We start from the raw sequence: 24,982 nt of genomic DNA, 5'->3' as shown, positions 1-24,982 counted from the left end.
CAACCATTTAAAAATCAGTTTGCTTGTCATCTTGCAGTTAGATCTGATAAAGTATGAATTCAGACTTTTTACAACTCGTCATCATGATGTAGTTATTTCGGCTTACTATTTATCTGTTTATTGCAATTAAATCACAGCAAAATTTGGACCTCAAGTAGCGCTGGAAGCGGCAGTCTAATACACATGGTTTTTGCTCCTTCAGATAATGTTATTAATCCAGATGAGATGCTTTTTGACATATCTGGAACTTCCACAACAGGTACAAAGCAACAATAGTGTTTTTTTTGGCCATTTTGATGAAGGAAAGAAACATTGGTGCCTCTAGCTTTACACCAGCGCGAGTAACGCAAGTAGATATAAATGATCACAAAATGATCCCGGGATGAAACTCATGCGAGTAACGAAACGTGAATATCGGGGACACCTTCTGTGGAACTACCACAGAGGCGGTTTTGAGTACCTTGCCAGCTGTTTATGTCTGTCTTTGGACAGATTTTCTCACCACACTAACATCACAACCGTTCAAGATGCAGTCACAACATTTTACAGGTGTGTAGTTGAAAGCAAAATGTAGGCAGAGTTTGAAAAGGAGTATGGTTTTAGCAAGGGTGCCGAAATTAGGTGGGTAGGAATTAGGGAAGGGGCCACTCCCCCCCACTTTAAGCCTCTGGTCCGATTTTGGCTGGTGGGATCTCGGATATAAAGCTCCATTAAATTTGCATAGTTTTGTTGTACCTCAGTGTATATTGCCCGATTGTGTGTGTGTGTGTGTGTGTGTGTGTGTGTGTGTGTGTGTGTGTGTGTGTGTGTGTGTGTGTGTTCACCTCATCCTCCTCGCAGGTCTTAGCAGCCAGGAAGAAGCAGGCGATAGCGATGCAGCGCAGGTACTTGGGACGGGCCTGAAGACAAACATTCCCAACAATTAGTAAATCAATCAAATGTTTATAGTTATTTTGCTGAAGTATGTTGGAAGACAACGATTGTGATTTTGATTAATAATTATTTTGTTTTATGTTGAACTTCTCTTTAATGTCCTGTACACCCACACAGGTGTTTTAACTTATGTCGCCTAGACCTCTTCTCATGTGGCTAAGTACAAACTAGGGATAATAGAGACATTTTTTCACAGCAGGCATTTTAACATGCAGTGGGAAACATTAAAACAAGTCAGGTAGAGACGGAGATCCAACCAACTAATGGAGCTAACGTTTGTGTAATTTCCGCAGCTAGCGTCTGCCTGCGACATCTGCCATTTCGCCACCTAGAAATGAACAGCCTGCCTTTGCCTCCCTCTGTCTGAAATCAATCAAACTCATAGTTTTAAAAACTTGGTGGTAACGTGGTACATCACAGTGTTGTAGTACTCGAGATCGGTCTTGGGCTCAAGACCGGTCGTCTCGGAACCAACAGCATTTTTACTTGTCTCGGTCTCAGATAAAGAGGACTCTGGATTTTACTTCAAGACCACAACTGCCTTTTTGATTATTTTATCAAGGCATTTCTCATGATCCTGATGAGGATCAGCACCTCTAAATCTGAGGCCATGGTTCTCAGCAGGAAACCGATGGAGTGCCTTCTCCAGGTAGGGAATGAGTCTTTACCCCAAGTGAAGGAGTTCAAGTACCTTGGAGTCTTGTTCGCGAGTGAGGGAACAATGGAGCGGGAGATTGGTCGGAGAATCGGCGCAGCGGGTGCGGTATTACACTCAATTTATCGCACCGTTGTGACGAAAAGAGAGCTGAGCCAGAAGGCAAAGCTCTCAATCTACCGGTCAGTTTTCGTTCCTACCCTCACCTATGGTCATGAAGGCTGGGTCATGACCGAAAGAACGAGATCCAGGGTACAAGCGGCCGAAATGGGTTTCCTCAGGAGGGTGGCTGGCGTCTCCCTTAGAGATAGGGTGAGAAGCTCAGTCATCCGTGAGGAGCTCGGAGTAGAGCCGCTGCTCCTTCGCGTCGAAAGGAGCCAGTTGAGGTGGTTCGGGCATCTGGTAAGGATGCCCCCTGGGCGCCTCCCTAGGGAGGTTTTCCAGGCACGTCCAGCTGGGAGGAGGCCTCGGGGAAGACCCAGGACTAGGTGGAGGGATTATATCTCCAACCTGGCCTGGGAACGCCTCGGGATCCCCCAGTCGGAGCTGGTTAATGTGGCTCGGGAAAGGGAAGTTTGGGGTCCCCTGCTGGAGCTGCTACCCCCGCGACCCGTTACCGGATAAGCGGAAGAAGATGGATGGATGGATTTCTCATGATACACTTAAGGCAATAAAAGAGGTGAATGAAGAAGAATCTTAATTTGTTTTCTGTGGGTGTTTTATGGGAATGTGGATCTTTCAGACCAATTTGAGGAGTGCTTTTGGTTAACATTTTCCGCATTTTATCGTGGCAAGCGTTGTGTGTTGATGTCTCCGTTTAGGTGGTGTTGACTACAACACTGGTACATCAGTACACCACTGTTTTCACTGTAAACTGCATATGGGTTACTGAATTATGGTTTAGAACATCAATATCCAGTTTGACACCACTGGTTATTAATAATGCCTACAACACTACTATTTAAAACATGAATCAGCATTTTTGCACTAGACTGAGGGCAGTAAGCATAAGGAAGAAGTCTACTCTCTACTGGAACATGTGGGACATCCGTCCTGACCTGAGGGACAGGACATTCAGAACTGACACTTCCTCTTCCTGTGTAAATGCAAACTGTCAGCTATAACAAAAGCCTTATCATCATAGTTGTTCGACAGTGGTAAACAAAGACAGAGCTATCAAGAACGTCTCACTGATCCACAGACAATATTTAACCAAACTCCCTCCCAACATAAGGTCTAGACCGAGGGGTTTTGTTTTCCTTTTGTTTGTTTTCAGATGTTAAGCTTGAAGAGCTTTTTTAAAATACGTTTATATTATCTTATTACAAAAGGCAGAAATTCCCAATTTCACAAAAAAACAGTGTCTATAATAATTAGGTTGACACGGATGCATCTTGGGGTGGGCGATGTGGTTAAAATCCTCTATCACGGACCACGGTATATGTAATTCATTGGTATGCACAAAATTTCAGAGAGAAAAAGGGGTTTGAAAGAATGCACCTTAAAAAAATATGCAGGTTCTTCTAAAATTGACCAGTGGTCACCACTGTCATTTTGGCAGTTTACCCGTTTCATTATTTATCAATTAAAAAAAGCAACTCCGGGCGCCCAGATAGCTCAGTTGGTAGAGCGGGTGCCCATATATAGAGGTTTATTCCTCGACGCAGCGGGCCCGGGTTTGACTCCGATCCGCGGCCCTTTGCTGCATGTCATTCCCCCCTCTCTCTCCCCTTTCATGTCTTCAGCTGTCCTGTCAAATAAAGGCCTAAAATGCCCCAAAAAATAATCTTTATAAAAACAAATAAAATAAAAAAAAAAAGCAACTCTACTTGGTAAATATGCTAACATCTGTATTAAAGTAGAACTGGTGGTATCAATTTACCTTGATGGTAGCAAGGAAGCGGTCCAGGATGCTAACAGCTAACACCAGGGTCTCCGGGTACAGCTGCAGACTGCTGTGGAGCTCCGTCAACCAGCGCACGGCCTCATCCCGCTGGGCAGGGGTAACGTCTATATCCTACAACAAACAACAAGGTTAACTACAACATCAACAGCCTCATCGAGCTAGGTGTTTGGGATGTTTGTACTGACCACTGATACACTTGTTCTTGTCCATGTTTACTAATGAGGACAACAGAATACTTCCTCATACTTATTCATCCTTCTTCATACTTGTTATGACGGCATCATAGTGACATAAGTATGGCGTCAGATGTCATATGTCGCGAACGCAATAAAACATGCTCATATCAACACATCCCAACAACACAACGGATGAGAGAAACGTATACAATCCTTTGTTGGGATGTGCGGTTTAGTTTCATACACACAGGTGCCATTATTTGCCTCTCCCTATGTTTTGTTTCATGTTTGCAGCTGCCTGTACAACTCTTGGTTGTAGAATTGGTGCACAAGGACTTATATTGTCAAGTGGCAGGTAATACCTGTGTGTGAAATAATATAATTTGCCAGTAAGCATGTAATCGTGACATATGACATACAGTATCTGACACCATACATAAAGCCTGTTTTTAATATTACTACACTGGAGCAGATAGTCCCCAAAATGCCTACTTTATTTATTACTTTGAAATCCATTTGCATTGTGAAAGTGCAAGTGTGAAAGGTAATAATTGGAGATAATCTACAGTGATGCCTTTGATAATCACAATCCATCTTTGGTATTGTGTAATCTTAATATTTAAGCTTTACAAATTTAAAATTTGTAAAGCTTAAAATTTAAAATTTGTAAAAAAATTTACATTCTGCTATTAGAAGAAAACAGTGTTGAAACAGAGTAAATATATATTATGTAAGGACACAGAATGACACAAGACAAAATGTTTTGTTTAGTCAAGAAACTAAGTTTGTCAAGACAACAAATTAATTATGATGAGAGAAAAAAATTCTTCTCTAGCCTAGGCCTAAGTCAGCAAGTCTGCTAAGACAGTTCAATTAATTTGCTGATTAGTACTTCCTATGTAGATATAAAAGGTCTCATTCTAAGCTAACAAAAACACAACAATTACTTAGTTTTTGATTATTATACACTAATGAAAACATAATTATGAATATTATATGCCATTTCTACCATAAATCCCGCTAAATCCTACACACTGGTCCTTTTATACAAGTGAAACCATTTCTCGACAAAGATAGAAGGAAACAAACAAAGGGGCCCTGAGTCTTGAGGAGCTTCTCTTTAAGACAGCAATGCTATTTCAGGGCAAAACTTGACCTGGTTTCCACTAAAGGGCCAAACAGGGTTAGACAGGACTTAACTGACTCACCTAGTTTTGAATCATTAGTAAAGCCTTTGTGACTGACATACTTCCACTAAAAGAACAGCATATTTCTAAACCAGCTCAACAAACAGACGAAACCTGACCCAAAACATTCCAGAAATTCCATTTGTTAATCATCTGACAGGTTACATCTATCCAATGGAAAGATATACTGTATGAAGAGGGTTTTATGACATGTACAACGTTTTAGTTTGCATATCAGCATGTTAAGCTGGGTTTTTTCCCCCTGTCAGGGACCTCTGATGTTGGTCTGAAGGGGTCAACATGTCCTATCTGACCTGGGTTTAACAGGTTGCAGAGACAATCAGCTAAGTTTATGAAAGTTTGAAAATAAAAAACAGAAACAGATATACTGTAGACTTACAAAACAATTACTGTTTACTTCTTGTAGTAAAATACTGCAGCAACTTCTCAGTCATAAAACTGTGGTCTCCAATTCTTGAACAGTTTGTACAGTGTATTGTTGCATAAACCTTTGATGAGGACAGCAAATAAAAAATATTATGAGGTTACATCACTCTGTATGCAATAGGGCTGGATGATGTAACCAAAATCAATATGATATTATTACATATTTGCCTCAATAAAAATACATCAAAATGTAAAATATAAGCTTTCAAAAGCACCCGAGGAAAAATTTGACCAAAGACTACCTACATTAACTACAAGAGGTTGGGTGGTGACTCTTAAGTGTTCAGTTTATTGCTCATAGCTATTGCCCCCCATGTTGAGAGTAAACACTGCCGTGACAGCTACTTTTGAAAAGGTCAGTTCACGTATATCACATAAAACACAGTCGTGCTTACCCCTGGTGGTATTTAGCCATGCAGATAGTAGGGCTTCATTATTGATTAATTGGCTGTACATTTTTTCCTAAAGCCCAAGGTGAAGTCATTCATTTTTTTCATTTCACCTGAGAGGTGCTTCAAGGTTGGTTTACAAAAACACAGACCTCCACATATGATAGCTGGATCCATGTCAGAACAGCTGGTAAAAATGACCAGGATTTGGCTGGTCACGATAGTGTAAATTTTCTGGCCACACAGCAAGACCACGTTAAACCAAGCCTAAAGGTTTTACATACTTTTCTTTCGCGAACATATACAAATTATATAATCTAAAAATTCATCCTTGTAACCCGTCATTTATTTTTAAAAGTCACATAACTAATATTTGATATTTCCTGAACAAAGATGACAACAATTCAGACCTTAATATTCAAATAAATTCTTCATTTGTGTATTCCTAAATTGTCTCAGAGGTGAAATCACTGGTTCAGTGAGTGGAATGTGTAGCACTATACTAGCAGATGGGGTCATGGGTCAGAAGGCAACCGATCCTGTTAGCCATTTAATCTGCAACTTGATAATGTTCAGCCTCACAGCTCTTACATGTCCAAACTTAAAACAACTGGCTTACTTACAGCCTGTTTCCACTGCTGGACTAAAAAAGACAAAATCTGTCAAAATGGCATCCATCCAATTTCTACTGCTCCCCCAGCAACAGCATCAGCAGCAGCAGGCCAAAGGTGTTTGAACATCAATCAGAGAGGCAAAGAACTAGTGGCAACGAAGCCTGACTGTGGCGTTGCCTCGCGCCTCCTTCTCTTTTTGGGTCTTGACAAAAAGTTTCACTACTCCATGGCTACTCCACATAGCATTCGGGGATGGGAGGAAAACGTGCTCTGGTTTAATGGCATTTAAAGTCGACAGATACAAAATAAAAATATGAAACGCTGTCTTTGTTTATCATTCTACTTTTCCAACAATCATCACTTTGCTTTAAATGAAAAATAACATTTTTAACCGATTTACATGTGACAATATGCTGACTCTATACACGCTAAAAGTATTTAAATGCCGGTCACCGCTCAATACTGGACCAATTTCAAAGATTGCTGTACCCATGAAAGAAATGGGTCTTCTCTGCCTTTTCTGAGTCTGTCTCCTCCACAGTGGGTTTGTTGTTCAGGTCTAGAAGTTACTTGAAGTGTTCCTTTCACTTAAAGCTATAGTAGTTTCTGTCTCCCCCATGAGGAATTCTAAGTAACAACAACAACAACAACAACACTGTCGGCACGTCCACATGATACAGCCTTCCATGATCACGCACGCGCCCCCACCCCTCCTCCACGCAGTTGCTAGTATGCAAGGAGGACACGGAGGATTAAAAAAAAACATGATGGACTCTTCAGAAGAGGTCATTATCATCACTCAAGCTTCTACGCGGGAAAGTCACCGGACGACACAATCTTCTGAACATAGCCATACTGAGAAACAGAGAGTTGTGTAATTAGCTTTGTAGCAATTCATTTGGCATTGGCTCGAATGTAACGGATGTTCATTAATGTCAAAAAGTTACGCACTAAAGCTTTAATTAGATACTTCCTGATTTAAATCACAATTGTGCCTATTTTACACTGCCTGCTTATATTTACACACCATTTTTTTTTTTTTTAGAAAAACCTGTTTACTTCTCAAAATTAAAGTATCAAAGTATTGTTTTGGCATTGGTGCTGAAACTTGGCTATTGGCACTGGCCTACCTAACTGCTAGTGTTAGCAGCTTGTTTGGTTGCTGCCACGACAGGCATTAACAACCTTCTGGCCACAAATCAGGACAGCTACCTCCACAATGAATGCTTTGAACATGGCCAAATCGGATTCCATGTCCCCAACCTCTTGTAGAGATTTTGCAAACATGGCTTAAGCCAGAATTTTCTTGTTTACCCTCACAACATGTTTGGGTTTACCAGGTTTGTCAGGCAGCCTCCCACACCAGGTAATCCAACTCACAAACAGGTCATGTACATTTGACAGCTCTTCCTCTCTCTTTCCCTGAGTGTCCAAGACATACAGCCACGGATGTGATAATACAAAGTAGTGGGGGTGGTTTGATGTGGACAGTCCATAACTAGTACAGTAGTCCAGGAACAAACTCTGATAATGCAGGCAACACTGTTGTCATAAACAGACATATGCAAGTGTGTTTGCATCTGTCAGTTTATCAGAATTACTGTGTGCAGATCATAAACATGGTATATGGTGCAGACATACAGGTCATAATTCATCAACAATATATTTGGAAGCCGGCTGGGCTTTAACTCTCAAGCTTAGCTACTCTGGCTGCACTCGGATACAAAACCAGACAACAAAAGAGCAACAGGAAGTTGATTGTGTTGGGTTGGCCAGATTAAACTGGCAGAGACATAAACGTGCTGCAGTGACTCAGCAGCAGCAGATCTGGATTAACAGTCAAAGATTGCCCCTATGCTAATTCCATTTAGGCTAATTTGAATAGCTACAGCTTTAGATCAGCTGTGAATATGGAAACAAAGTACAAGTAGCTGCAATAGTGTCACATGCAGAAACAGAATAGCAAAGGGGAAAAAATAAAGCACATAGTGGACACAGATGCCTGAGGCGTTAAAACAACATGAGTGAAGAAAGTAAAGGAAGCTAATTAAACCACAAACCACCATCATCAACATTTAACACATTAATAGTTTGGTCATAAACCAGTCTTGTGATGACAAACTTTCACAGCTTACGCTTTCAGATAAAATTTATTTTTTATTTCAGGATATTCTCGATATTTTTCTATTGGTGTAAATGCAGAACTGCAGGTTTCCCATCTCGCGAGGGATACCTCCCTGTCTATCCCATTAGCTCAGTTAGCATGATAAGCTTGATTGGATGAGGCTGCAATCATTACTTCATTTGACGTTGGGAGAGCAACTGCAACAAGTCCTACACAGGAAATTACTAAAGTACTAATGCAGGGTAGATGTAGCATACATGGATAACTTCCTTATTGTCTACTACTGTAGACCATACTAATGCAAGATTGTGGGATTTTTTTTCTCTTTCTTTGGAATGCACCAATCAGGTTTTCAATCACTGTTTTGATAACCAAAATTTTGACAAAAAATATTTGTTGACAAGCTTTTTGTTCCCACAACACAGATGTGACAAAAAATAAATAAAAAGTTACATTTGAAACTGACAACTATGGAAAAATGTGTAACAATTTAGATTTATCTCATAATAATGTAGAAAAATGGACAAATTAACTAATTATTATTTAACACGTCTTCTTTAACAACCTGCATGTATCTTTGGAACCACACGTTGTATGCTTCTGATTGGTAAGGGTTTAGCGTTTATATTTTATTTAGCTATCTTTTATGTAAATAGGCTATTGGAAGGAATTAATGCAGTCAACCACCCTGACCTAGATGTCCACCATAGGGATATTATTGCATTTATTTAAGTGAATGAAAGCTCTGCTGACGGACGCACGTTGGTTCAGACATTTAGACATTGACAAATGTTCCTGATCCAGAAAAAGAACATTTTTACTTCAGCAGATACAACAGTGACAAGCAATTATTCATGACCTATTAAAGTGGCCATATTATGCTCATTTTCAGGTTCATAATTGTATTTTGAGGTTGTAGCAGAATAGGATTACATGGTTTAATTTTCAAAAAACACCGTATTTTTGTTGTACCGCACATTGCTGCAGCTCCTCTTTTCACCCTGTGTCCAGGTCTCTGTTTTAACTACAGAGTGAGACCTCTCACTGCGGTAACATCTTTGTTGGCATGTTATCAAAGTATTTGATGATGTGTTAATGTGACTACTACAAGGCCTTTCAGGTGTATTTGGGGACTAGTATCAACATTCAGCAGACTCCATTTCGTATGCATTTACTACAGGGGGTGAGGGTGAAACAATGAAACCAGAAAGAACACCTCTGCCAGCAGGCAAAAATAAATCATGTGACAAGTAAAGTAAACAGATACAAGTAAAACATGTATCTGCGAAAATTAAATCTACCAGAATGTCACAGCTACACAGAGAAGGCTGATTTCACAGGTATCTGATATCCTGTGAGGGCGCGCCTGTAAACTGGAAGAGACTAGCTGAGGGCGTGATGAAACAAAACATTTTGTGATAGTTTGAGGATGTGTCTTGAAATGTGGAAACTAGGTGGGACCAGCTGAGTCTGGTGATGGTGGATGTGATGAAACAAAACATTTGCGTCAGTGGATTCTTTGCTCAGTGACTCACTGTGTTTCTGATACATTGCTGCTTTATGATAACATGGTTTTTAAATGGATAGTTCAGTCCAGTTCTTGATTGGGATTGGCTGAGCTGTTTTAGAAACCGTTGTAAAATGCTCTATAAACACACTGTGACTGAATCATAATTTCAGCGTTACTTCGCCAATTTGTCCGCCAGGACATGAATGGTCAGAAGTATGGAACTCGAATTAATGAAAGCACAAAAAAAAAACACAAAGATGCCGATGAAAGAAACAAAAAGAGCTTACGGTACATGTTGCTTCGTTGGAGAAATACCTGTCGTTGCTGCTGCCCAATCCATTAGCCTTTTATCTCCATCCATAGCGGACAAACTAGTTACACCAACAATCTATGGTAAGCGAAGTTAACGATGTAACTTTAGCTTTCTTGAATGTATTATTATAAAGCCTATTATGCTGACTTTTCTTTACTATGTTAACAATTGCCAGCGATATCATTTTTGTCATGTGTAGCTTGGTTACTCAGCAAGTAACCGGGCTACACTTTAACAAAATTATATCACTGGCAAGTGACAACAAGCTAAGGGAAAGTGAGCATAATAGTTGCTGATGGAAGATACACATGGTTATAATGTAGGCTACCTGCAACATAATAAGAACTTATTTCTTTCCTTCTCCTAATATTAAGTATACTAGAGAGCCCATGGGGTTGAACTTGATTGGCTCAATGTTGCCAAGGATTTGTAAAGTAGCCGGCGTGCTTCTCACTGCGTCTGTGCGTTGCTTAGCAACCATTCTGCTAAATATCACTGAAAAACTAAATTGCTTGGCGGAAGAATTATTATTAGTTCTCAATAAATCATTGCTTTTATTGTTGCTTTGCCAGGTATATGTAGTAACAGTTTCAAAAAATCAAAAAATTTAGTGTCAAAAATTGACACTAAATTAGGTAGTATCGGATCGGAGCATAGACTTGCATGCTCTGCGATTCCAGCATTTTAGACAGTATCGGATGTATTTCAGTTAATGGTAACAGGACAACTCTTATGTAGAGTCTTAAAAAAAAATCTCGAAGTCGTATTTTCTTTTTTTAAATGATAAGAAAATCTGCCAGTTTAGTGAAACTGGGTAACCAGTTTTCAAAAACAAATCTATTTGTGTCAAGCATTTTCTAAAGTTTTTTTTAATTCAGAAAAAAGTCAGTTATGGAGTGTAAAAACTTAAAAACTTAAAAATGAGACTGCTGCTTCAGTCAAACAGTATAGATGCAGCTATTCAACGGCAGAATCATTGGCCCACGCCGTAGCTCCTATATCATTTTTTTGTCAATGTTGAAATGTATTTTGTCAGTGCATTAGTTAATGAATGAAGGTATCCAGAGGTAAATCCTCACCTGTGAGGAGGGTTTCTTTGGCACATAGACCTTCCACATCTTGGCTTCCCTAGAGGCGGCCTTTTCCAGAAGAAAAGACAGCCTCTGGCGTCCCCAGGGTTCGAAGAACTTCATTCTTTCCCCTGGTTAAGCCTACCTCCCCACTGGATACAGCTACCTGCATAGCGACACAGCAAATCAGAACATCACATATTTTAACTCTCCCAGCTTGATTTATACTTAAACAAACAATGCCTAATAAAACATTGGGGATTAAGAACAGATAGAGGTGTGAACATGGACAATATTTACTTAGGGTTAGCTGAAGTTGTGATCAATAGCAATTTGGTTCCCAACCTCATTGGCTTGAGACCACTGAAAATGAAGTGATATTTACTTGTAGCCCCTGATCAAAGTTGCATTATGTTAACAAGTTGTGCCCAGCTAGCCACAAAGTAACTTTTCCCTCTGTCTGACTAGATACAATGACTCAGTAATTCACAAGAAGCAAGCAAATTGAGCAAAGTAGGGTTGGGAAATATGACCATATACTGTGTGATGATATAAATTTGTCAACTATCAGAGGTCATGTTTATACTGTAATTACTAATCGCTTTAATATCTCTGAGTGTATTGGGGCTATAATGTCACAAATCCATAAGCAGGGCTGCTTTACAGCAATGTTGGATTATGATATTATTTTTAAGCCAATGTTATGAAGTTCTTTGATTTGCCAGGTGTGTTTAATTAAACCAGACATTTTGGACTATTTTAACCATTAACGATTACCAATAGATTCCCCAGAAAATGTATTATATCAAGATATATTTCATAATGGGATATAAAATGATATACGGCATACTAGGTAAAGGAAATGTATCAACATTTCTCATCCCAAGAGCAAAGCATGAAAAATTATAAATATAAATTTAGTTTAGGACAAATCCATTTTTCCTATGCTGTTAATAACGGAACAAACTGAGCAAGCAAAGCTGACTGATGACATTCTCAAAGGAAAGCTTTTGATCATGTTTGTTTTTCAGAGTATTGAAGATGCTCAATGTTGTGTAACATCATCCTTAAGTTAACAGTTCTCAATTGGTTCAAGAAGACCCCCAAAAAACGTAACGTTAACGTTAAGTTACTCACAGAAACAAACTTTTTGACTTCGAATAAGTTAACGTTAGATAAAATACCATATAGAGCTCTATTTATTACCCTGTTTTTAAAATGAGCCATGCTCGTAATTTCGTTCATGCTTTACATTTCTGTGTTTTGCTGAATGACAATAAAAGGAATCTTAAAAAGGAAACTATCATCTGTCACCGTAGAAAGTGTAGCTAATAGAGTGAAATAAGACACCGCCCGTAACGATACTTCTCGTTTTGTTGGGAACTACCTTGAACCTCCTCAGAGAGGACCCACTTTTTTGGAAACCACCAGGCTTTTTAAAGCAGGTGCATTATCGTTACCAAGCGTTTTCTTCCATTATCACCCTGAATGCGACTATTTCCTGGAATGGAGCTAGTCGCTCGCAACTGTCTAACAAATAAATGTTGAAATCGTTGGCTAGTACCATCAATTTGTGTTATGTAAAAAAAAGTTGGAGCGCGCTTACGACGACGACTATGTTAACTATACAATATGGGGCCATTTAAATGGCTGACTCCGACCCAGTAAGTAGACGGAGCCTCCAAGCCTTACCTCCCCTGCGAAGCGGAGAAAACCACAGTGGGATTTCATCCGGTCCACTCAATTCAAGGATAAATATAGGGGTGAAATCGTGGACCCGTTCTTCGGTTTAGTCGTTCATCTTGGCGTCCATAGTGCTACGTGGTGGGGAAAAGGGGTTACAAAAATATAAAAATAAAAGAACGGAATATAGACGGATGCGTCTACTTCCGAGGAGGAGGGTGGCTGGGGGAAGAGAGGAGGACTGAGGCTCCGCCCACCTACAGGCAGAATTGGAGGCCTAGGATGGCGAAGAAATGTCCCGCCCTACTCTGTCTTACTCTGCCTCTGATTGGCTTACCCTGGTATTCTTATCCTCACTCCTCATGTCTGTCTATGGTCTAACCAAAGAATTTCTAATATGGGAAGAAGTTCCACTCTCTCGTTACTTCCGGCTTCTGAACTGGTTGCAGTTCCACCAGAGTTCCGTATAGGGGGCGCTCACAGGCCAGTGCAGAATGAATGGGACTCTATGGAGCTATACCCCTCAAAATCCACTTTTCTCAGAATATAATTTTTTGTCTAGTAATTTGAATGTTGCATTTGAAAGGGGAGGCTAAGAAAATACACACTGCTGGGTGTTAGATTTTTTTTAAAGTGGCTTTTTTGTTCTAAAAAGCCTTTTAAAATGTCAATGACGTCATACACATATACGGCCAGAGATTCTGCTTTACGGCGAGCTCTGAGTCGCTTCCTTTTTTCTCTTGAGGCATCGACAACACAGCTGACAGATTAGGCTCTCCCTGTCAATACACGTGCTAGAAAGAGGTTTGCTAATGTTTTAAAGACCACGCCGAAATATTCACTCTGGCATTCTGGTTCTGCTTCGGATGCCGTCAAGCGGGATCTCCGATCGTAATCAGTCCTTCACTGACCAATCAGCATTCATTAGCAGAATGCTAGCGTGTTATGGGCAACAACGACTCAACCTGTAACAAATCGAAAGGGCATAAGTACTCGTTCATTCAACTTTTGACCTATAATCCATGTTGAACTTGCAAAAACTACAATCAAATCTGAGATTTCTCAACGACAATCAGGCGAAAGAGACAAATTTAGCCGTCTAGTTCCATAGGGTCCCATTCATTTTGCACTGGACCGTGATCACCCCCAGTGGAACTCTGGTGGAACTGCAACCAAAGTAGGAACAATGGGGCTTAATAGGGAGTGGAACGGCTTTCCGTAGACGGGCTTTGGTCTAACCCTAAACAGTGATGGTTAGGATCTTTGCCCTAACTAATCCAACCAACTAAGGCAACGAGTACTAGCCAATCAGAGGCAGAGTAGGGCGGGACATTCTTTCGCCATCCTAGTAAAACGCAAATTCGCCAACGGGAGGACAAAACAACAATCTGTGGAATATTGGAATATTCCCATTATATTCATTTTAGTTAGGTAGGCTACTTTCAATGGAACTTTTTTTTTTTTTTTACTTTACTAACTAAATATACAGCATACAAATGATAAGAGCTGGGAATGGCTCAAATAAGATAAAATAAGATAAAATAGACTATTTAATCCCACACTGGGAAAATTTGTGTGCTACAGCAGCTCAAAAGAAAAAAATTCACACACATCAGAATAACACAAATACAGATTAAATAGACAGGAGAAAAAAATATACAGAAACAGGGGCGATTCTAGGATCAGACCTTTAGGGGGGCTCAGCCCCTAATGCGAATGTGACACGGACACAGTGCCTTGCAAAAGTGTTAACTAAATCAGTAATTTTATTAGCTGAGAATCTCTGACTAGCTACTGAACGTCAGCTAACGTTTTTTGACACTATTACCACTATGATGGAACTTAACCTGACACTTTATAAGTCACAGTAATAACGACCAATTTCACACAATGTTCTAAAATTCAGAAATTTTAGTTGCTTACGTTTCAATTTGGATTCTAATCAGTGCCATGAAATTACCAGCTTCTTCTCTTTCTTTGGGGACTACCAACATTAAACTTTACAACCGTCTCCTGCTCTCCCTCTGACAGATCAGATAGAGACTCAGTCAAAGGCAGGAGTCTGGCACAACCACCTCCGATTGGCCAACACTACGTTTCTGTTAACCCTTTCCTTGATGGGGTAAAGTCGGTGACAAACCAACCCGATGGCCGACCTTCGGCAGAAAAGGCAGTCGGACTGACTGCCTCCCCGAGTTGGCCAAAACAAGTGCCTCGGAACACACCGAAGCGATGCCGACTGCTGACGGCAGCTGACTGAACACTTCACGTGGGTCTGGTTTCTCCGGAAATTCTAAGCCAGACTGTAACGGCGGCTTGTTCTATATACAATCTAATATTTTACTAAAAAAGTTCACCGAAACGTGTTTCTGAAAACATTTTAAGCAAGAAATAGGCCATGCAATTCTTCTTCTTTTCAAATCGACAAAGGTCAGTTTAAAAGATTTTCGTCAGATTTTGAGTTAGTACGCTAATCCCGCTCGTCATTTCCGGGTTAGCACTCCACCAATCAGATTGGTCATTTGAGTCCGACTGCCGGCAGTGCCTGCCTTCCGACCGGGCATGTCAGGTCGGCCAAAAGGAAGGCCAATGGCCCCTCAGACGGACGACAGCACGGAACACACCAAACAGACTTGAGTCACCGACCTCGCCAGACTGTCCGACGGCCGATTATCGGGTTAGTGTGTCAGGAGCTTTACAGGTGCATAGCAACGGCGACAGACACACAGGATATTAAAACTGTTTCAAGCCCTTTGAACCTGCAATTGTCACTAACAGACAAGTTTGCAAACTCTCACTTGAAGCACTAAAACTGATTTAAAAAAAAAAAAAAATAATTATATATATATATATATATATATATATATATATATATATATATATAATTATTATAATTTTTAGGGGGGGTGAGATGAAATTTAGGGGGCTTGAGCCCCCCTAAATTCTATTTTACGAAATAGAAAAAATAGAATAAGTTATAATAATAGTAATAATACAAACATATTTACACAATAAACACCCTCGTATAAACAGACAGTATATATACACAGATATACAGATGAGTAAGGTGCTGATGAATAGAAATGACATATTGCACAGTTGGAGGTGATACAGACAAAGCAAATTTATTTCTTATAGCACATCATTTCAAGTAATTCAGCTTATTAAAATGCATTTGCAATGTGATGTTTATGGTGGATTTGTCTGTAGCTAACTATGATCTATGGATCTAACCCATGGATCTATAACTTAGCTACGTTTGGAGATGTGGTGGTTCCTAAGCTGAACTTTTTTACCACTACAACAGACCGTTACTGCTTGAAGAAATAATTTCACTTTGAGTGGTTATGACAACAAAAATTAAGGTTAGTAGAATTAGGCTAGGCTTATACAGTACATGGGACTACATGTAGGTGATAACGACTATCAATGCAGATTGATTGTCTACTTTATTACTTGCTATTTTGTCTTCTGTTGTGAAGCACTTTGTGATGTCTGCTCTTGAAAGTTGCTATATAAATAAACGTATTATATATATATTATTATAATTATTATTATTATTATTAGGCATTTACTCACCTTTATATTTACCATTCATTTGACTATATCTGTTACCCTATGTTTTTAGCACTGCAACAAATAACACACGTACAACACGTAATGCCAAGATGTGTCAGGAGGACTGTACATCCATGAGCCAATCACAGTATCCCATTTTGGGCGGACTATTTGAACGCACCAAACTGCGGCTTGCTGATTGGCTAAGGGGAAAATCAATAACAGAGGAATTGTCTCATTCAATAGAGCCTATCTATTAACATTATTTGGATTCCAGTGGCATTTATCATTGATTTGAAGATTTATTATCGATCTCAAGTACAAACCTCTTGACGATAATGTTAGAAATAAAGTCAAAACATACCAAAATATTAAGTGTACGCTTTAGTTTATACCGTTAAGCCCGAAAGGAGGTGCCTTTGATTGGTTGCTGCCGTGTGACGTCGGTATGTGGGCGTGAGCGTTATGAACATCAACAAAAGAGAGAACAAGAGAAAGGAGAGAGAAGACGATAAGGACTAAGGTTACATCAGAAGACAACAGATATGTGGATTTAACTTGCAATAACAGGTAGAGTAAACCTTTAAGATAAATTTAAGTTATACTTATATATGACACAGACTACGCGAACTACATTTTTCGCTTCTGCGGTTTTTTTCTGCTAACACCTTACTCGAAAGAGAAAAAAAACGGATGAAAGTGACCGATCGACAATGGGACCTCCATTATTTACTTTAACGTTAGCTAGCTATAATATTAATTAAAAAAAGCTAATGATTGTTGAAAATTAATAACGTCTGTTTTTCTGCAATATTTTCCCATCGCAAAATTTTGACAGAACTCGTACGGAACGTTTGAAATGGTATTGAAGAGTATTTTCTATTTGCAAGCTCTGTAAGGAAATAGTGGCATTTATAGTGAGTGTTTCCTTTTTCTTTTAGGGGTTTAAACATAAAAACAACTATGTAACATTCGTTTGCAAGTACGATTTCCTTTCTATAGCCAAATATTTTTTTCTTCTGGTCTGTTGTTGTTGGTATCCCCTGGATCCGACTTCTGTCCAAAGCAGAGCTTTTTAACACGATTATATTCACAAAAATAAACCACCACAAACACATTTTGATCGGTTTAGTACATTTATGCCAAGCTATAATCTATAAAACATTCGTTTCTGATAATGGTGTTGAACATTATAGTTTGATAGACCTTTATTTCACGAACGAAAAAAGCAGCCCCTCCCCCGCTCCTACCAGAAAGGATTTAAAACGCTAACGTTAGCTAGCTGCTGCTGGTTAACGTTAGCTTCATCGGTTATCATCAACTAAAAGGATAAAACTAAGGATTTCCAGCAGCATGGATTATGTTTTGTGTGTTTTAAGTTGTTAAGTAACAGACAGAACCTTGGAAAAGCAGTTGTTTTTAGGTCAGAGGACATAGAAGGCGTCTACTAGAGGAAATCTGACACCGGAGCCCAGCTGAGGGAAGTGGGCTGGGCTTTGGGCTGGGCTGTGACCCTTGTTAGGACTGAGAGCAAATTAAGGCCAATACAACACATATCACAAAAGAAATGTTTGTTTTTTACCAAACATGGATAAATATCGGAACGATTACAGTTGCCCAGGTATTACATATAAATATATTCTTTTGTTCCCCTCTCTTTTCCTTATTATTTTTTTAAAACACAATTTTCTAATGAAAATGAAACCAAACGAGTATGCTGTTGTGTTTAAAGCGGTCTCCATTTCTTGTTCATTAATTATGGTGGTACGTTTCTGATTTTTCTGAATTTCTTAATATTCTTTGTGGATTGTATTTCTATTTTGGACTGGCCAGAGAACACATGAATACTAGTGAACCTGGGTGCTTTCCTGTTTTGCAGTGAAAATACTGTGGTGAAAACACAAGATCACTTCCTTCAGTGCCAGACATGGACGCCTTCAAGCTGATGAAGGAACTAAGGGTAAATTATGAGCAGGAGGCACATTATCTCCCTAAAGAGACGGGGCTGAGCCTCATTGAGTCCACAATAGAGGTGAGCACATTTTGAAAAATTAATTCACAGTAGTCATTAAATCTTCTTCTGAACATTTCCCACATTTGGAAGTTCAAATATGTTAATTTGAATTGATCTGTTGATTTATTAAGCCTATAACATGTAAAAAAATTAAATAAAATGACACATGCCAGCCATGTCCCAAGTCTGAGCTGCTTTTATACTATGACAAGCAGGCCTCTTCAATACTATTCTGCCAAATTGTAAGTAATCATCAGGGTGTGGCAGATAAACCAGGTTAATCAACAGCACATCTTTGTTTTCCAGGATGACAGTCGGATCTCGGCCAAGTGCAGAGATGCCAAAGTGGAGGACCTGTGGAGTCTGACCAGCTTCTTTGGTTACAGCACACAGACTTTTGTCTTGGCTGTTAACCTGCTGGACAGATTCCTGGCCATGATTAGGGTACGCAAAGCTCACACCTGACAGGACCAGACATTGGACACTTTAGCTTTCGTTTTTAACAGGGTTGGGGGACACATTTTGGCTGCTTATGAGATTTGTAGAAGCCTGAAGCCTCTTAAATGTATTAGCAGATGTGATAAACGACTTATATAACAAGAATATTGCCTATTAAGTTTATTCAGCTTGAAATTATACAATCCACAGAAAACGAGTGCATGATTTATAAAAAACAATATTCCTCGTTTTTTTTCATGTTAATAAATCACTTCCTACTTCCTTAATCAGTTCTTTACTGAATAATAAATAAATGGTTAATATAACTGGGTTCAGCTCAGTGATGTGAAATTCTTACTCAACCTGTCATTTTCAAACAGTTTCTTACTCACGTGTCCTCCGCCTCAGATCCAGCCAAAGCACCTGTCCTGCGTCAGCGTCAGCTGCCTCCACATGGCGGCCAAAGTGACGGAGGAGGAGTGCAACTTGGCGCCCACCGGTGATCTCATCCGCATCGGACAGTGCAGGTTCACAGTGTCCGACCTCTGCCGCATGGAGAAGATCGTTGCCGAGAAGCTCAACTTCAAGTCCAAAGCCATCACTGCCTTAACTTTTCTGCACTTGTACCACCAGATAGCACTTTCCCACTCCACAGACAGGTGAGACCACCATATACAGGGCATACGTGTTAAGTTAATATCCTGTTAAGTTTACATTACTGCTGGTTGTTCTCCAAATAATCAGGTTTTAGATGCATTTGTTTAAGTTAATTTGATAACACAATCTTCTTGTAGAGACTTGAAAGTGGCTGCAGATACATAATCAAAGTCAACATTTAGTTTCTTCTGCATCAGCTACAAACATAGCCTTGGTTGAGGCACGTTCAGAATTGGTTTCACATCTCTTGAACGTCAACATAAAAGGCCAGAGTTCAGATTGGTGTGTGCACACAAAGATTTTTCCCATGATTTGATTGGCAGAGCTTCTTCACACCACTGCTTGTTTGTCACAGCAGTTCCACTTCATGTAGGGCAGCAATCATCTCTGTGTCTGACTGAAGTGCACCGATAAGATTTGTTGTCGGCTGCTACTGGCACCAACACCTTGCACTTGCATAACCTGACAGTATGCTTCAATAAGCTGCACTTTGGTTCAAAACTCAACACATAGTTTAAATCAGGTTTGGCTTTTGCAATGTTTTCAGGTTTAGCGGTCTTAAATCTTATGAGTCCATAGTTCAATTGCTTTCATTTGCCATTCTATCCTAAAAGGTGTTAATTCCATGATCTTTACTTAATGAACGTTAATACTGTTGGTCTGGGAAACACCATTGACCTGAAAACACACCTGAATCTGACTCTGTGTATGAACAGGAAGGAGAAACTGAGCCTAGAGAAACTAGAAGCTCAACTCAAAGCCTGCCTGTGCCGGATCTCCTTCTCTAAAGCAAAGGTAGGAATTCACAGCAGAGGGTCAAAGTTCAGACAACATTACAGTAGCTCAGCAGTCTTATGAGGTGCTTTTTTCATGTCGCTGTTGGTTTGACAACACTGAGACTGTGGTAAAATATTAAACTCTTTCTGTGGTTTGTCCATTTAGCCGTCCGTCCTAGCCTTGTCTCTCCTGAGGCAGGAGATCGAAGGCGTTCAGTCGGAGGACATGTTGGAAATAGCCTATCACATCCAGAGACACCTAAAGGTAAACACGCATGACTTTATTACACAACAACTCATCCAGGGAGGGAAAGTAACCTGTGGAAACCTAATGTAATGAAAAAAAAAAAAAAAAAAAAGTTCGGGGACAACAACACACAACAGCAGCTTAGAGAAAATTCACTTTAGAGGAAATGAAAGTCTAAAAGGTGGCTCAAAATTCCCTGGATCAGTTACAAACAGGAAACCCTTTTGAGACCTACGGAGAGAGTGACTCTACAAACATTAACATGAAAAAAACAACTTGATTAACCAGCCACACAGCCTGCAGGCCTATTACTTCAAGGCGAGATTCTAGTTTCTGGCTGAATGAAAGGGAAGTAAATTATGTATAATAATAGTCGGAATAGCAGCAGGAGTGGGGGTGTGTCTATTTATGCCTGGCCCGGCTTTGGTCCACAATATTTGTGGTTATGCAACCTGGTGTCTGGTGTTGTGACGGCTGGACTCCACACTTTAAAGGAAATGAGACTTTTAAATGCTTGCAGTCACAGTGGGATTTCTGAAAACTGCCAAATGTTTGTGATAAATTGGTAATATTTTCAAATATTTCCATCCTTCTTTACCTAATTACCAGAATGGAAATGTGTTTTTTTTTCTCTCCGAGTATCTTAAATTGCACATGCATGCACACAACCTCCCTGCCACATTTATATAGTACCAGTATTGGTGTATTTTAGTTTGTTAATTAAGAAGCTTTTCTTTTTCAAATAATGTTCCACCATGGACATTTAACTACAGTATTTTCTTCCTAAATTGTATTTAGAGATTGTTTTAGATCCTGGTATGTTGCTGTCACAGTGATACATCGGCTCAACCCTCCCACTTAAAAACACCTTCAGGTGTTTCATGGCCAGCTGATCAGGGTTCAGCACAAACATACAGAAGCTGTTTTAACCTAGTTTCTCTTAACCTCTTGACCTGAAAAAAGAAACCAGGTTACCGTTTACAGGAAGATACTGTTAAGTAACTAGGTTATTTTAAATGCAGAGATGTCAGTCAGTGAATAGAGCGGAGGGCTAAACTAAACTGCTCTGCTGTGCGTTTGGTTTCAGATTACGGACGGCGAGCTGCTGCTATGGAGTGAGCGTGTGGCTCGGTGTCTGTCGGACTACGCCTCCCCTGAATGCAGCAAACCCAATCACAAGAAGCTGCAGTGGATCGTGTCGCGACGGACTGCCCAGAACCTGCACAGCTACCGCGTTGTCCCTGAGTTGCCCACCATCCCAGAGGGCTGCTGGGATGAGAGCGAGAGGTCAGAGCCCCAAACACACCTGCGCAAGATACAGCCCCAAACACACCTGCGCAAGATACTGTTAGAGCCCCAAACACACCTGCGCAAGATACTGTCAGAGCCCCAAACACACCTGCGCAAGATACTGTTAGAGCCCCAAACACATCTGAGCAGGATACTGTCAGAGCCCCAAATACACCTGAGCAGGATACTATAGGTTAACAATACTTGCATATATATACTTAATAAAAAATAAAGTAAGTAATCATACCTTAATATAAGCCTTAGTGCAAATGTACACTTACTCACTGAGAAACACAAACTCAGTACAGGTCAATACATTTCTTTCTCATTTTACAAAATATGCATAAATTCTATATATATCTGATGTAAAAAGAATGACTTGAAGACCGAGAATCTGACCAAATATTCAACACTGACGTTGAGAAGCTAATGGTTTTTGATACTTAGTGCTACAAACACACTTCAGTCAGAACTCACAGTACTGTGCTTCGAAGCAAACTGAACTATGGATTGTGTTAGATTCGGTTTCATTCTGATGCAGATATCAGACTGACGACAGCTCACAGCTGGTAAAATTTGCCTTTAAATACCGAACACTCCTGACAACAATAACAGAGGCATTTAAAATAACAAGTAGTCAGACACACCTTGTGTGACACACACACACAGCCATGCAACACTGAAACACTATGAAAAGGCTGTGTCCTAATACTTACGTATGTAATCCAGTCAGCCTGCTATTTATGTAAGTTTGGACTTGGATCAGCTGGAAGTGGAAACTTAAACTTTTTTCTAAAAACAAGGACTTTACTAAGAGTGACTAGCAGATTAAATGAGTGTTTTTCACTTTGTTTGTGTGTGTGTGTGCACGCATGTGTGTGCCGTCACACTCCTGTGAAGCAACCGGCTGTGCAGCAACACGTCTACAAGTTTCTGATGTGTTGTAACAACACGTCACACACAGACCGGCCCCTCCGCCTGAGCTTGTCAGGGCCTCTCATATCTCGTAGCACGGCATGATAGGATGTGTGCAAGTCACTGGTCACGTCCCACAGACACAGATGTTTCCATTACGTCACATGAGTCAGAGGGCCTCGCATTTGTTTAACATGGAACTTCTGGGGTGTGTAAAAAGAACAAAAATAAGGAACTGAAACATGGAGCCTTTTCCCAGCTGATTCTTGTAAACAGTGAGCAGTAACCCACAGAGCAGCTCAGTTAAACTAAAATCACAAACCTGCTGATCATAAAATGTTTGTTTTCAATCCTTTTTATGTGAAATTCCACACATGAACTTTCAGCAGCTGTTAACAGTCAGCTGAGTCAGACTTTAACTGTCACAAGTCAAACATGAGATCAGGTGGTGATAAATGGCAGCAGATGGTCTGCTTGAGATTTAAATACAGTTTCTTCACTCATATAATCATAAACTCTGTCTTCTTATGTCCCAGTGTGACAAAAATGTTAATACTCTAAGGGGAAAAGTGATGCTTATTTTTACCATTAGTTAATTCACATTTCCTTAAAGCTATAGTGTGTAGTTTCTGTCAAAACTGTCTTTATATACCTGTGTATACTGACAGCATATCCCTCTGTCTCTACAGTGAGGACTCGTGTGAGGACATGATGAGTTCCGGTGAGGAGTCTCTCAGCAGTTCCCTGGGCAGCGACGCTGAAGGGCCCTTCTTTCCTTTGCACCTCCGCCACCAAAAACACCGCCAACCCCTCCACGCCTGACGCCTCCCTGTGCTTTGCCGCCTCCCCCCCCTTTTAACTTCTTTACCTGAAGTCTTTAATTTATTGTTTAATAATCTCCGGTGCTGGTGGAGAATCGCACAACAACTGGCAGCTGAGCAGTCTTCCTGGTAGATTTGGTAGATTTTAGTCTGTGGATGTGTTGGTGCATGTTAAGATGTCACATTCCAGGGTGCAAGATTAATGCGTAGTTAGATAAAATTTGGTCGACGTGACGCAGTGTCTGGTCTTTAAGGTGCTGAGCTACAATGAGACACTGCAGTCCGATTCTCAGTTCAGACCAGAAAAGGTTCATGTCATCGACAAGATAATTTGCCAAAACGTGGTATTTATTTTATAGAATGTTTTTTTGTGCGTGACTGTTATTGATCTAAGACCGCTTTTATTAAGGTCAAGGTGGTGTGATCTTGATGTACAGAAGCTGAGAGCAGCTGTGGTCGGTGGTCAAAACTTAAATGTTCAAGTTATGAAAGACCTTTAACATAAGGTACAGAAATAAGTCAATTATTCTGAGATAAAGACACAGACGTCCTAATCAGAACTAAATTATCTTTTTCTCTGGATAACAGGGTTTAAAAGGTAAATTTGTAGCATTGTTTGTCATTTCTTGAGATCATTACATTGTGAGCATGTCTGCTCTCATCTTCTGTAGTCAAGTTTAATTTGCACAGTTTTCTTTTTTATCTCATTTGATGTGTCAGAAACTGTTCACTGAGTTGTTTAGAGCTCGACGTGTTTAGTCAGTCCTGGATGTCACAGCAGGGTGACGTGCCTTGCTCAAAGGCAGCAGGGGGAGAGATCTGAATCAGTCAGTTGTTCTTCAGATTCAAACCCTGCTGACAGACACCACAGGGTGTTCCGAAAAAACAAAAAACAAAAAAACATTTAATGAGTGTAAGTTGGTGGATGTGTGTACGTATGACCCTGGTTTAAATTTAAAGTTGATAACTTTTTAGGATGAAGCTTAAAGTTTGGTGTTTTGAAACTGTTATGTGAGAATGCTGTATGGAACAAAATGTTGACAGTGTAAAAAAAAAAGTATAAAATTTTTCAAAAATGTAAAAAAACGTGTAAAACTGTAAATGATGTACAAAAAAATGTTAATAGTTCTTTGTAGATATTAAGTTATTTATTCTCTTTTTGTCACTTGTACTGAAAAAAAAGTCTAAAATCTTATAAAAATATAATTTTTTATCTGTTGTCTCTTTCTCTTCCATCATGTCTGAAAACAACCAGCTG

General features: G+C 39.9%; 2 protein-coding genes across 3 annotated transcripts in view; one reads left to right on the top strand and one right to left on the bottom strand.

The window, feature by feature from the left end:
* Positions 1-13,280, bottom strand: part of ccni (cyclin I) — a 29,560-nt gene extending 16,280 nt beyond the window's left edge. The window contains exons 1-4 of the mRNA XM_031277577.2: positions 13,018-13,280; positions 11,335-11,491; positions 3,471-3,605; positions 825-899 (exon numbers count right to left, since the gene is read on the bottom strand). Coding sequence (XP_031133437.1) covers positions 825-899; positions 3,471-3,605; positions 11,335-11,448 — 324 coding nt within the window. The 5' untranslated portion in view covers positions 11,449-11,491; positions 13,018-13,280. The remainder of the gene's footprint in view (positions 1-824; positions 900-3,470; positions 3,606-11,334; positions 11,492-13,017) is intronic.
* Positions 13,281-16,996: 3,716 nt separating this feature from the next.
* On the top strand, positions 16,997-24,781 carry ccng2 (cyclin G2). Of its 2 annotated transcripts, none has more exons than XM_035991732.1 (8): positions 16,997-17,136; positions 18,460-18,598; positions 18,887-19,024; positions 19,427-19,677; positions 20,392-20,470; positions 20,618-20,716; positions 21,786-21,985; positions 23,593-24,781. In XM_035991732.1, the coding sequence occupies exons 2-8, from the start codon at positions 18,494-18,496 to the stop codon at positions 23,723-23,725; spliced, it is 1,005 nt and encodes a 334-aa protein (XP_035847625.1). In that variant the 5' UTR covers positions 16,997-17,136; positions 18,460-18,493; the 3' UTR covers positions 23,726-24,781. The 2 variants fall into 2 exon arrangements, with proteins under 2 accessions (XP_035847625.1, XP_031133438.1); XM_031277578.2 differs by having other exon boundaries at positions 16,999-17,136; positions 18,446-18,598.
* Positions 24,782-24,982: the final 201 nt, after the last annotated feature.

Source organism: Sander lucioperca, chromosome 14, assembly GCF_008315115.2.
Source record: "Sander lucioperca isolate FBNREF2018 chromosome 14, SLUC_FBN_1.2, whole genome shotgun sequence".
Taxonomy (NCBI): Eukaryota; Metazoa; Chordata; class Actinopteri; order Perciformes; family Percidae; genus Sander; species Sander lucioperca.
This window is presented reverse-complemented; position numbering and strand designations above follow the sequence as displayed.

Bases quoted from the DNA above. Each gene is read 5' to 3' on its own strand.
- ccng2 (XM_035991732.1), top strand. From the start codon at position 18,494: ATGGACGCCTTCAAGCTGATGAAGGAACTAAGGGTAAATTATGAGCAG. The intron at 19,025-19,426 runs GTACGCAAAGCT...CCTCCGCCTCAG, and splicing joins GATTCCTGGCCATGATTAGG to ATCCAGCCAAAGCACCTGTC. The intron at 20,471-20,617 runs GTAGGAATTCAC...TTGTCCATTTAG, and splicing joins TCTCCTTCTCTAAAGCAAAG to CCGTCCGTCCTAGCCTTGTC.